At 41.0% G+C, this 14,446-nt stretch overlaps 1 protein-coding gene across 2 annotated transcripts in view; it reads right to left on the bottom strand.

The window, feature by feature from the left end:
* Positions 1–3,490: 3,490 nt before the first annotated feature.
* The window catches only part of XYLB (xylulokinase), an 87,723-nt gene continuing 76,767 nt past the window's right edge, over positions 3,491–14,446 (bottom strand). The window contains exons 17-19 of one of the 2 annotated variants that reach the window (XM_027727837.2): positions 14,241–14,328; positions 11,900–11,994; positions 3,491–4,199 (exon numbers count right to left, since the gene is read on the bottom strand). In XM_027727837.2, the coding sequence (XP_027583638.1) occupies positions 4,116–4,199; positions 11,900–11,994; positions 14,241–14,328 (267 nt within the window). In that variant the 3' untranslated portion in view covers positions 3,491–4,115. The remainder of the gene's footprint in view (positions 4,200–11,899; positions 11,995–14,240; positions 14,329–14,446) is intronic. The other variant, XM_039380752.1, reaches the window with a different exon arrangement.

A 14,446-nucleotide genomic window follows, 5' to 3' on the forward strand; every position in this document is an offset into this window, starting at 1 on the left:
AGCATAGAAGGTAAGCAGGGGTTACCCAAAAAATTCAACCCTTTTGCCTTGCACATCACATAGTGCTTTTGATCTGCACAAAATGAGTCTAAAGTAATAAGGAGGTGAGATCCTTTGGTGCAGGCATGATTTTGTACTCTATTTGCACAAGAGTATAAAATTTCAAGCCACATGAAATCAGGACTAAAGTCACCTTCAAGAGAAGGTGTTAACGAAACCTCTTCACTGAACAGTTATCCCCTGGTATCAGAAGAGTGAACGTTCATCCACTTGCCTGTTGCCCTTAGCCATTTCTTTGCCAGTTTCAACCCAGTTTAACATGAGTGTTGAGATCTCACCAAAATCAAAATCCAAGAGTTTACATGAAAAATCAGAAGCTGAGAAGAAATAAAATCCAAATTAGCACTTTTCTGCTTGGGAAGAGTTTATAATTTGGCCCCGTATTCATGACAAGCACCAACAGCAGACAGTTTAGTTCTCTAAATTGTTGCTCTTTTCTTCCCTCAGCCCCTAACCTGCACGTAGCAGTCTGGGGACCAAGGTAATAGAAATAAGGATAAAACAAATGATTTGTTCAAAGTCCTGCTTTGGCTTTTTGTGGCTTTAGATACACATCCTTCGCTGCACTGCTCTGTGATCTGTGCTGGTAGCTCAACTCCAAAGGAAAAACGAGCTGAAAAACAAAAAGGTCCCACTGGGATCGTGCACGGTGCTATTCAGCTCAATTACTTATTAAAGCACCGACACAGCATAGATTTTTTTTCAGTACATTACTTATTCAATCAGAGCTCCAGCTCTCTCAGACTGATCCCTTAAGAAAAAGCAAACATCTTTCCCTGTTTGTTTCCAGCTGCATCACAAAAGGTTTTAAAGACTTCAGGCTGCAAAGGAAACTGTTTGTCTTTGGGTCATGGTAGAGCAGGAGCTTGTGCGTGAATCCAGTGCAGCTCTGATTGACTGGTGAGAGCACAGGGCCATCGAGTTAAGGAAGCTGCTTGGATTTTTCCATGTAACTCCACGACCCACCTCCAATCTAGAGTAGCCTTGCTTGTGCAGGACAGGAACTACAGGCTAGACAGCAATGAACAATCTCTTTGTGGCAGTCAAGGGTTTTTTTTTTACAGGAGATGAGATCAATTTTCCATCAAGTTAATCCAGATTGGGAATAGTTCATCAGGTCCTTAAACGCAGAAGCTAACCTTTCATCTAGACAAGATGGGGATGCCATGTTGCTCACCTTGAAGAACAATAAGGTCCCATTTGGAGGAGGGAGGGAATCAACATCTATCAAATATTTAGAGGTAGAAGACATTGCCTTGCCTTTAGATTTCTGTTAGTTAGGTCATTTATGTTAATTAGGTCATAGAATAATAGAATCACTAAGGCTGGAAAATAACTCCAGGATTGAGTCCAGCTGATACCCTAACACCGCCTCTGCTCCAGACAACTAGAATAAGATAAGGTAAACAAAGCTGCCAAGAACTCCATGTGGTTTTGGAAACCAAAGGGCACCAGATCCTTCCATCATGATGGACTTTTTTACAGGGATGTGCACATGACAGCAAGAAGCCTGTGATTCCTTGGCAGGGTAACGTGCATTCCTAGAAAGACAAAAAAAAAGAGTGGTAGAAGTCTTACACCAGCATTTCTTCAAAGGACCTTTCAAGTGGGAGATTTACTGAGTCTTATTCTATCTGACACTAGTCAGTGAACATATGCAGCTTTGGTGAGCTGGAAAAAAAAGAACTCGTCTATAAATTCTTGTACTCCAGACACCACTCCTCAGAGGCCAGCCCTAATAAACCCATCACCACAGCAATACTATAATTCAGTGGTGCCTCACTCCTGGCCCTTCAGAGCCCTGCATTCGAGTCTTTTCTCAGGGACTCCTGCAGCAAGCATGTGGTACATCAGCCACCCTGTGGAAACTGCTTTAATGCTAATGTGGGGCACATCAGAGAGCCTCAGTCAGCCCAGCAGAGAAGGAAGTGTCTCTTTCTCCCTCCTCAGAGAAGAGCTCAGGCCCATAAAGTAGTTAAAACATCCAGACAATATCCTATTAGCACCATATAATACCTTGTCAGGAGACAAGATATTATATAGAAATGTTCTACCATGTGCTATGAGCTGGGAAATGTAAGCCTTAATCTTCCTCAGCTGAGCAAGAAACTGACCCTGAGCCTCCATTTTCACAGGCAAATAAAGCCACAAAGCTACAAGAGACATCAGTCTTCTCACTCTGATAAACCAAACGAGCTACTCAAGAAACTGTCACCAAAACTGCGCAAAGCTAAAAGACCTCTCTGAATCCCTTCCCTGTGTGGTTAAACTTGATGTCAAACCAGTAACCAGGCAGAACTAAAGACTAATGATGGTGGTAATGCTGCTTCAACTAGCAGGCACTGTTTAACTTGCATTAATTAATCCTTCTGCATCTCTCTACAGCCTTGCTTAATGACAAAGCAACTGCTGACAGTGGAGGCCTGAGAGAAGTATTATATGTTTTAGTACTCTACCTTGGGATCCAGAATAATAAGCACATAAAAAAGATAGATGTGTATTTCTAATGCCACCTTTTAAAGCAATTGCTTAAAAGGAGCCTGCTTTAGAAACTCGGAAATGTAATTCTTGACCTTCCTGAGTAATCATGCTAATATTGAGAGAAGTTGTCATTACTCAGTTGTGAACAAAAAAAGGTACTGTTCGTACTCACAAACCAAGCACTTGAATATAAAAGGGAGAGCAAAGGAGGAACGTGTCCATTCCCCAACCACTCCAGAGGTGAGTTATGGCACAGGGTTCCCACTCTCACTGCAGAGACGCGGCAGGGACGGGGAGAGTGCTCCACGTGCTGCTGTAATGTGAGGAATATGAATTAGAGTCACCCAGCTCCAGCAGGGACATAATCCAGCTCCCACTCAATAAAGAGATCCTCTACTCCCTACAATTCCTGGCTTATTCCCTAGGCTCATTACAACTTCTGCAAGAAGTGAAGAAGGGCTTCAGTCACTTTCATTAAACAATCTGCTTTATTCCCAGAAGAAATTTTATCCTAAGGGAAAGATATCAGCACCACAGAATTGTGCAGTAAAGTATTCCCACTTGCACAGGGTGATTTAGGATGTTCATTCAAATTCTGCAATTTCCACCCATCTTTGCAGAAAGATCTCCTGGCTTGTATTTTCTCTTAAGATTTTCTCAGGCAGAGGCTCCTTAATCTAGACTAACACATTTGAAGTGAAAGAATAGCAACAGAGCAAGAGAGTCACCTTTTCTGCTTGAGAACTCCAAGAAAGAAATTGGTTACTGGCATTGTAAGGAAAAAAGTGACCTTGTTGCCCTGTTGGGAGCAGAGCACAACAAACAGAATTCCACAGCCATGACACCTGGAAGAGGAAAGGAAAACAGAATAACCCCAAGCTGATGTGCAGATGATCTGACTCTGCTTTTTGAAGCAGAAAGGAGACGTGTGAAAATTCTCATGTTTGTTTCCTTGTTTTCTTTATTTACAGAACTGATTTCAAGTAAAACACTGTGCTTTCCACAATCTATAAAACCCAACCATATCAACCAAATCACCGCAGATACTCCATAGTGCCATGTAACAAGAATTTCCCTTCTCAGAGGATCCCAGGGAGTCTTTAAGGACTTTAATCAGCCTTCTCCACATAATAAAAAAAGACAAGTTAGAGATGAACAGAAAGTTCATCGCAAAAGATTTAAGCAGGAGAAGTTGCAGAATTAAGATACTGTGCTAGGCAGGTATGCAGAGGCTGGCATGCCAAACACATGGAATCAAAGCTGACAGAGATAGGTAGAGTGACTCATTTATACAAGGGACTTGACTTGGCTTTGTCATCCAGCTCTTAGGTACTGAAAAGTACCTAAGAAAAATTGAAACCACAAACACACAGAGCAACATGATGCTTTTTTAATCAGGTTTTCAATCACAATGTAATTTTTTCCCCCACCAACACACTCAAACACAGACATTTAGAAATTATTTGTCTACAAAGACGAATTAAATGATTTAAACAACTCCAGTAAATTCTGAGCAAATCTTTCCTGATCTTTTCCTTGGGAGTCCACTCAGCCGACATAAATTCTGTTTGCTTCTATTTCGCAAGACAAGAAGAGGTTGGGTTGTAGATAACCTTCTGTTCAAGCTCAGCATATCTTTTCAGAAGAGGACGATAGAGCTAAAAAGGTAAAAAAAAATAAATATGTCTTGGTTGAAAAATTAGATTTTTAAATCTCACTGCAGTTAAAAAAAATCTTCAGACCTGAAAAACGCAGCATCTTTGCAGGTACCTGAAGGTTTGAACTGTTTTTCCCCCAGTCTGCTGAAGAAAATGCTGCAGAGTTTTCCTTCTTTAAATGTCACAGTCTTTTTTACCATCACCTTTACAGCTTAATTTTAAGACATGCACTAGTTGTTCTTATTGTGGCTGTGTTCTTGCTATAAGCAGAAGTCACTTCCAGCAGAAGCAGCTCAGCTAAAGTCACCTCTCCCAGTGTGACATGCCCCCCCCCCCTCAGTAATAGCTGTCCTGATCACCCAGGCAGAACTCCTGTCCTTGCCTCCCTCCACTGCCCCAAGATGGATCACTGCCTCTGTCCCCTCCTCCTCTGCCTCGCTAATCACACACTGCTGCCCTCCAGCACAGCCAAATTCCACCATCAGACAGGTCCTCCTTGGCCAATATGCTGACCAGGGCCTTCTAAAATACACTCTGCACTTCACACTCCCTCTCCCACCCCTATCATACTCCTGTACCTGTTTGAGCTGCTTCTCTGCTTCACATCTTTCACAGCCACAGCTTTTCCCATCCACACTCTGCTCCTGGGCCAGGTTCCTCGCTCCCTGATTGCACGCCCAGGGGGACAAATGGAGACCCAGATTGTATACACAACTACACCAAGTATCTGAGGATCTTTTTCTGCATTTCCCTAGATAGAATTCTCCAGGAATTTTTAGATCCAGAATTGTTACAACCATAAAAAGAAGAATCAAGACTTAAATGTATTCAAAACTCCAAACTCAAACATGCCCTATGCTTTTGGATATAGGAGAGACCCATGACACAGCAGAAACCTTGAATAAATCCCTTCTACTGGCTCCAAGTAAAACCCGTACTTCATCTAGATCTTGGAGATGCACCTTTTTCCTTCTCTCCTCTCTCTGGTTTTAATTGTACATCTAATAAAATCAGTAGTTTGACAAGTCATATCAGAACAGCTTCACTCATTTGCTGGCTGAAGCACAAAGAGACTGCCAGGAGCCAATGTAGAGTCTGGTACAGGCTCAATCAGTCCTTAGCAGGATGCCATAAGGTCCTATCCCTGCCACAGTGAATCCTAGGGGCCGCCAGTCTGGTCTACAAGCCCTCTGCACTGATGTTACTCATAATCAGGGCAGCCTCACTCCTGGCTCCAGGTTCAGAGGGGTTATAGAGCCACAATGAATCATACCCAGTAAACTGAATTACTGCTTTCATCAGTAAGAGAGATCTAGCATTTAAATGCATTTCATCCTTTTCAGGACAGCCAACAACTGTGTATGTACATGCATGAAAAATTCAGGAGGAAAAATGTTTCAGGCATAAACTATGAGGACGTAGTAAGAGACAGGATTGTTCTTGTGCAGTTCTATGCACAGTCCTGCAGTAGCCTCAGTGTCTGTAACAGTCACACTTTACCAGATTAAAAAAAAACCCGTCACACAGTTTTCTCATGCAGCAAATAAAAAAATAGTGTCTTTTTGTTTTGTCTTCCAACTGATGGTAAAATATCAGTTTCTGTGTTTGCCTCTTCCTGAGTGATAGTTTCAGCCTGACCAGTGAAACCTGAATTTATCTCTTCATTCCCACTTCCACCTTCCACGATGGCCAGTGAGTGCGACTTCATGGACACATTCTGCAGAAGAAACCTACTTCGATCAATTCATCCCTCTTACAAACCTGATGTTATAGACATTGAATTACATTTCTACAACAGATTAAGTATATGATGGGGAAGAAGAGAAGAAGCACCTACAGCAAGTGGAAAGAGTCCGCTAGCCAAGGCATCACCAGAATGGTTTTTAAACCCACCTCACAGTGGCTGAGTCACAGAGTGTCTTTCACTGATTAAAACAGAGAAACTCCTGCCTCTGCAACAGACTCATTTGGTGACCCTGGGCCAGGCATTTAACATGTGTGTGCCTCCAACTCCTTTTCTCCACAGGACAGTGATACTGAGATCCATGGAGATTTATGCAGATTTATGGGGTAAGAAAATAAAATGCACCATGAAATGTCACATTACTCAGCATGGTATTTTTAACTAACTATATGAGGGCCTTGAGGGCTCAGAGAAGTATGTATATTTATTCTTTTCAGGTTCCCAAAGAATATTATTGCTCCCATTCCTGCTAAATATGCACATCAGAGTAAACAAAACATTGAGCAGGCAACTATGGCTATAGTGGGAGTATCAATATGTCAAACAAAACCACTTCCTCTGTTCACTGAAGCATCTATAATGAAGACTGGCTATTTCTTACTTTGCTATTCTGTAGATTTGATAAACCTTACACATTTCTCAGCAAAGATTCAGCACAACAGAGCTGCATTGGTAAGTGAGCTCAAGCACTGAGAAAGCAGGCTCCATATTATTTATCCATCAGTAATTTTTACAAAATACACACAGCGCATTTAGCAGAAGGCTGGGAAGTATTATGGTTAATATATCACTCTAGATTAAAATGTGTCAAAATAAATGAACAACCACATTTAGTGATACAGTTTCTTTTCCTGTTTACTGGACTTAAGCACTTAGCTTGCTAATTGAGACATTTCAAGCATTTGCAATAAGCTTCTCAGCCATTACAGTAAATGAATGCTGCATTATGGGCCATCAGAAAAAAAATGCAAACAAAAACTCAAGAATATTTCTTGTACTCTCTTCCTGTTCATTGGGGTAAAAAGCTCAGAGGGATAAGAAACGTCTTAAATTCCTCCTCTTCAGGGAATTTACCTGTAATACCACCAGTCCATCATGGATGATAAGGGGAGCAGTACTACAAGCTTTTCACACCAGCTGAAGTTTGTGGCCAAAGCAGTGCAGCTCCCATGAAAGCACAGAGAGGAAGAGCCAAAAGGCACCAGCTGAGAACACGTCCTGAGTGTGCACACAGTTGTATCTGTGAAAGATGCTTTTCCACATCTGTCACAACTGAAGTGACCCCACAGAACCTTGGGCAACTCCTCCTGTGCAATTCCAGGAGTCTTTTTCCTGAGGCAATTATATAGATCTATTTTTATAATTGAGGTCCTAAGGGAATAAAAGACTCTCAGTGATGCATAAAAACACAAGAACATAAGTTCCCTCTCTGTCATAGCCTCAAACCTAATCCATCAAACCATGATATTTAACAAAAGTAATTACATGTATCACAACATGAACCTTATTATTGTCCATAATTTAATTGTCCTTGCTATATTACAGCCCTTTCTCTGGCTTATCTCCATAGCCTACCCCACAACATCAGCAGTACTCTTACTGCCTTGTTTACAAACCCTAAACTTCTCTCCTGGGACAATTTGGTCACCCTCTGACAGTCCCACAAATAAGTAAAGAAAATACTAATGATAAATAATGCATTATAACAGAGAATAACTTAACCTGCCCTCTCTGAAAAATGCATTCATGCTACATTACCTTTTTCTGTAGTCCAAACCAAATATGTCATTCTCATACTATATCTCAGAACCAACCTATGTACTCAACAGGGCTTTTACTGTTTACGTTGTCCCTGACACCCTCTAAGAGCAAAACCAGCTACAAACTATTAATACAAGTGACAATTCACATAGATCCTCCTATATCCTGCAATGCTCCGTTAGCCAATCATTGGGAAATTCAAAATTTACAAATTACAAAGATGATGCTGATGATTATCTAATTTTAATCTACCCAGGTACATTTAATCTACCCTGAATAGATTAAAATTAATCAGTCTCTCACAAACATTTACTCCTTTTTTTTTAACCAAACTCAAATTACTCAAAGAGATTTGCTTAAAAAATCGGTCGTTTTATTTTTCAAATCATAGCAATTGTTCACCTTTCTTAACACAGAAAGAATGTTCATAAAGCAGAAAGAATTCAACAGTGTTCTGAAATACTCTGAAGACTTCTCCAAGGAACCACAATTCAAACAGCTACTTTGTTTACTTCAGATATCCATTCTTCAAGCCTATCTTAATCAGTTTAATAGGTAAAAAAATATTATTGGCTACATAAATCACCTTAATCAAACTCCCATCAATACCTATTATATTTTTGAGGCTGTATTATTATTACCTACTTTGAACTAAATTGCCAACCTGAAGAAAATCTAGAAAACCCACTCCCACCCCTACCCCAAAAATCTAACTCAAGAAAACATGATTATTTTAAATCAATAAATAGGTCATTATAACCTTCCTGGGTAATAGGGTCACTTCTATAAATCCACCTACTTACAAGGCAATTCACTGAAGTCAAGCAAACCTGTTAGGTTTACATTTTCCCTTCTCGAATTTTTGCAGGATTAATACATCTCAGCAGAGTCAATAATGCAATCAAAAATCACACATCCAGAGGCAGTGAACTGCACTGTGCCTTCTCCCTTACAAAACCCCGCAGGACAATGTCACAGCCCATCTGACACTACGTCAAGGCACACAGTTTGTATAAACACAAGTGACCAGCTCCCAGATAATCATGTTCCCTCTCATGTTTTTTTTTTTTTTTTTGCTTAATTAACCAACTAGCCAACCATCTCTGTTTTAATAGATTACTAAAATAGATCTGAATTCTAACGCTGGAATAATAGATCTTTTTTGTCTGTTGTCATATCTTTATTGCTCTAGAATCTCCTGGTTATTTTTGTCATGCTCAGTGGTTGTGATTAATCTTTCTCATTAGGGGAGAGAGGAGGCTCCAAAGAGGTGAGATTACTCTAATTTTTGCAATTCTGAAAACAGGGAAGAAGGATTCATCGGGTTAATCCACAGATGACTTGAGTTGCCCTGGTTGAGTAAGTGACCAAGGACTATCACCACAGTGGTTATTCCCAGACCACCTTATGACCCACTTGGGTATCGACAGAATTAGAAACAAGATCAAGTTTAACCCAAAAGTACTGGGAAATAAGGTTCAGCCAGGAGAAGTGGGGTCATAGCCACAGAGAGGGATTTATCCTCTTTGAAATGGTCTCTTCAAGGCACGATGGTCTGCTACAGGACAAAGTCATACTTTTGCCAGACAAGTTGGAACTTTTGAGACTTCAGTTTCCACTAACTACTAATTCATCTCCCATCACAAGCTCTCTGTTCTCCATCTTGTGACTTTATTCTATTTTACCTGCCCATCAGTTTAATTGAACCAGATGAGCTGCTTTGTGTGCCCTGCCCTTACTTTTTAAAATCACATTCATTATCACAAATGATCCCTCAGCAATCAAAGAAAAACTTTTTTGCATTTTTGGTTCCTGGAAACCCCTACTGTGTGAATAAGCCTTGGCAATGAAGAAGAAGCTACATCAGACTGTCGCATTTGACCTCCATCTATGGGAGGTTTTCCTCTCTCCGATGATCTAACACATGTTGTCTCCAACCTATACCAGGAAGAAAGGATGAAACCAGAGCAGATTGCTGTGTTATGACCTGTTTTTTCTCCACCCTGCCAAGATCTAGCTGTAGCCATCCAAAAAATGTATAGAAGTGGTCGGGGGAATTTCACATTGGTGAGCCAGACTCTTTCAGAAGAGCTCCTCAGCAAGACAGAACTTATCCTCAGGATGACTTTGAAGTTTATAAAAAGAACCATCATTTAAGTGAAAGGCTCTAACCTCAACAGAATGAAATTGGATGGACAGGGAGATGCAGCTCTGTGAAAAAAACAGAATCAGACTGACTCATTGCATTATGAATTTTTACTGCACTGTTCATGCTAACACACTGTATTACCGACAGGCCCTCTGGCTTTCTGCAGTTTCACAGCCGTGAAACTAGCCAGGGAATCCACCATCAACTGCAAAATTATAAGACAGGAAGGAAAAAGAAATGGTGTGGAATGTGTAATTGCAAGAAGCTGTTTTTAATGGAATGAAGCTGGAGAACTAAGCTAAGGAGCAGGAATGGTTATTCCTTCACATGCTGTTTGGCCACTACCTTCCCTATCATTCACTCCTATATACTGGGGCAATAATTCACTGCTGTACATCATTTAAAACCAATAATAAAATGTGCTGTGAGAGCCAGGTCTAACCACGTGGAAAAGGAGAAGAAAAGTATAGAGAGGGAGATAATTAACTCTTTTAGCTTCCAGGTCATTTTATGCAGACAGTAAAACAGAAACAGGTAGGTAAATTCCCCAGTGATCTTTCCAGTCAGGTTTGCTTGGTCCCTGCAGGGGTGCAAGGTGTTTGCAGGGCCCCTGTGAGTGACAGCTGTATTCCCTGCCCTTGAGTTTTATAGCTGAAGCAGCACCAGGGGGTCAAAACCTGGTCTCTGAGCACTCCCCACGTCTTCCCAAGCTAGCCTGGCAGCTTTTCATCACACAGCATTTTGGGGGGGAACAGGTCAGCAACGTGAGGTTGAATCAGACACCAGGAATCTGCTCCTGAAGTGTGTTCCCTGCAGAGAGCTTCAGCTGCAACACGCACAGCACAGGCCATCGCTGTTAATTATTTTATCTTTTAAAATGAGGGGGGAAGGTTGAGTAAATGAGATCAGATCAATCAAGTTTAAATTATTCAATGTCTTAATATTTCTGAAGGGGACTTCTATTCGATTACCGAGCTCCTCCATCTCAGTTAATAATTAAATAATATGCTGGCAGGCACAATGCAGCATGATCATTTCTATTATTACTCATGATGATATCTGGTGCTCCACTACACATGTAGCTGGGAGTTAGTAGTTTTGGCAGATCATTAATTTCCCAGTTTAAATAAAAGCTTTAAAACCTTGTTGCCTGTAGTTAGGACACATCCAAATCTCATAAATGGTAGAGTGTGCAAGGCTGTGTTGATGCAAACGAAGTTTTTGCACAGCTGAAGACAGTTAGATTCACCTTTGTTATTTAAACTTGTGTTCTCTAGAAATCTTGCTCTATTTGTATTATTTATTTATTATTGCACATTGTATTTCAAAAGCTGTTGTAAACTAAAGCCTTTGGCACCTGATAGTGAGAGGTGCAGGGTTGCACTGGACAGGCTAAGACAATGATTCCTTCCTTGGTTTTACAAGGGCTGGAATCACATAGACAAGAACAATGATTATCTCTTTTGCTTTATCTGCTGGGCCTTAAAACACAAGCCTCACCATTAGATGTGCTGAAATTCACAGGATGGGCACTGTGCCTACTGAATCCCCCCAGCTGGCACGTTTTCCAAGTGGGAGCTACAAGTGAATATATACAATTACTGCCCATTGTTTGTGATCAGACAGGAAGGATCTTTGGAGATGTTTCCCAAGAGGCCAGAAAGTACCATCACCACCCCTTTTTCCATGCTGCTTGCTGCAAACAAGACTGTTTTGTCAATATTATCAGTTACTACCCGACTGACCTGTATCCAAATTCAACCTGCTTTATAACTTTTTCTGTCCCTTAAGGAACAGATTTTGCTCTTTAATCACACCCTGTTAGGGAAATTCACTCTCACAGACCGGGATGGAGGGGACCAGATTATTGCACCATTACAACACTAAAATCTCCCAAAATCAAATCTGTCTTTACAACAAGGAATAGGAATTGTGTAAGCAAATTTTTTTTTAAAATGATCTATTTTACTAGAAGAATTAGTAAACCACTACATTTTGAAGCAGGCAGGAAATGAAAAGAAAAATGGTATTCCCCAGCTTGCTCACCTCCTCAGCCCCAGCTGTGGGTGTAACAGCCAACCTGGGCTCTGGTGCTGATTTCACGACATCAGCCAAGGACACATTCCTCTCAGCTACAAGTCCTGCAATGAGAATCACAATCCTGATCAATGCAAAAAAAAGAAAAAAAAAAAAGAAACAACTATGAGGGATGTGCCTTGACTCCCTGGCAAATTAATACATTATATCGATCTTCCCTGGTCAGGTCAGCATTCAGGATTGAAGGATAAATGGCAGAAGATCTTACATTCCTGTGCACTAGCCTAGGAAGGGGGGACTCTGTGATTGAGTTTTTGCCAATCACTTAATTTGTACCCTGGGGAATAGGTAAGCAGCAGAAACGCTGCTCAACAATATCAGTAAATATTTATGGCTAAAACAATACAGTAAACAGCAGTGAAAATATGTGGAAGCAAAGGATTCAAGGACAAAATGTGACTAAACATAAAAAGGAAGAGAAGTTAAAATGCTTTCAAGAAAATATGCTACAAATTATTAAATATATTTTTATATAAGGAAGCAGAATAATAGGGGAGTTCTGCTACTGCAGCATTCCACATTGCAAGTGAATCAGAGCATTTCAGGAGCTTCTTGTACATCTGCTAAGAACCCCAGGCTAACTGTGAACACCCCACTTACAGATGTACATTGCAATATTATTAAAGAGCCCTTGCCATCAGTATTTCATTTATATTAGCAAGTCTTCACTTTTCCTCAATTTCTTTGCCTTGCCAAGAATGAGTCAACTGAAAGCATCAATCAAAAATGCCATTTAGAAACACACACAGCAAGCCCCTGGGGCTTGGCTGGCAGAGGACCTGAGTCCCTCATTCAGCATGGCATCCCAAATCTTCACTCAAACGCTCTGTCAGCCAAGCCTCCACACTTCACATGCCAGACTGGCAGAGGGAATACACAGCTCCCATACATACAAAATATCTGAACAAACTTTAATGATGGCTCCTTATTCCACATACACCCACAGACAAGGAATTTGCCTGCAGCATTAGGTGTTGGGAAGATTCTGGTGGCTTCTGAGGCAGTAGGGTAAAGCTGAGTACAGGGAAAAACAGTTTGGAAACTGGACCCCCAAGGTGCAAAAATGGTCCCATTGTGGCTTCAAACGTACTGATAATTGAACAGTGCTGTTTCCACTGTCCTGAAACGGGTACTCTACCTGACAGAACCCTTGTGTTTTTTCTGGAAATAAAAAGGAGGGCATGCTGTATGCATTAAACACACCAACTGAAGTTTTGGCTGTGCAATTTTCTGTGCTGTTTTCAAATGCAAGAGAGCGTGTAGTCTTCAGATGCTATAATGTGACAGCAGAATTTGCTACTAAAATTAAAACTTGGTTGATTTCTTCTGATGGCTGATGTTATCTTTTCCAGACTTGTTGCAATCCCATGATCGTACATGAACTTGTAGAGAAACTACCCGTGTTTTTAAGGATCAAATCCTAAAGCTTCTAGTTAGAAAAACTGAGGCTAATGAAAGTTGACCTAAATAAGGACTTCAGAATTTTATACACATTCCTCAAATTATTTAACTGTAAGATATTAGAAACTGTTTTAAAATACGTGAATAAAATTTCATGCCTGGGATTCAAGTCTTAAATAGCTGATGGCTCACCCTTGACACAAAGCTGCATGCATTAATAGATATAAGTTAATTAACACTGTAAATCTGGGGTTTGGACTGTTGCATTACAGTGAGTGATGCAGTACAGCAAGCAAAATGGTCAACCTAAGAGTATCCCAAGATTTATTCTCCTACAAAAGAAAGTGCATGGAGCCCAGGACACCTTCCATATCCTTCAACCTGACATTTAAAAGCTGGAAGATAAACATAGGTTTAATAGCATCTACTTGGCCAGCAGTATTACAGGTTCTGTTGTCCCTGCCCTCACTGATCTTCCATCCTAGGATCTACCTTTTGTTTGGATTGAGCATTTCAGCAACCCAGTTTACAGTCCAGTCCACAAACTGGGGCAGCAGGATACACCAGCACCTTCCGTTGGTTGTATTCTTCCATGGATGTGCAACTCAACACATTAAGATCCTAAACTTTCCCTGGACAGTATCAACACTTTCCACACCCTAGCCCTTGGTTGAGAAGCAGCCACAAGACTTGTAATTATAATGTAAACATTATTCTTGGGCCTAATCCAAGTGTATTAAGGGCAAAAACCCCTCTTTGACCGGAGTGACCTCCCAGTCAGAAGCACACAGATTTACTCTCCCCTCATTTTCAGTAATGTTAATCCCAAGCATTAACCAACTGAAATTAAATTCCCTGGTTGCTCACAAGTATCCCCTTGCAGCCTTACCATGAATTGCTCTGTAAGCACTTCCCAAGCAAGCGGAGTTGGCAGTATCAATGGTGTACACCGGCGCGTTGAACACATCCGACAGCACCTGAGAAGTATCAAAGCATTGTCCATAGAAGACAAGGGACAAGCAAACCCCTGTCGCTGCTTGGGAAAACAAGCAACTTTCATCCCCTCCCAGCCAAGCACACAGGAACCCATGGAAA

This window comes from Pipra filicauda, unplaced genomic scaffold (genome assembly GCF_003945595.2).
Source record: "Pipra filicauda isolate LSUMZ 115617 unplaced genomic scaffold, ASM394559v2 scaffold1_size10287979_pilon, whole genome shotgun sequence".
NCBI lineage: Eukaryota > Metazoa > Chordata > Aves > Passeriformes > Pipridae > Pipra > Pipra filicauda.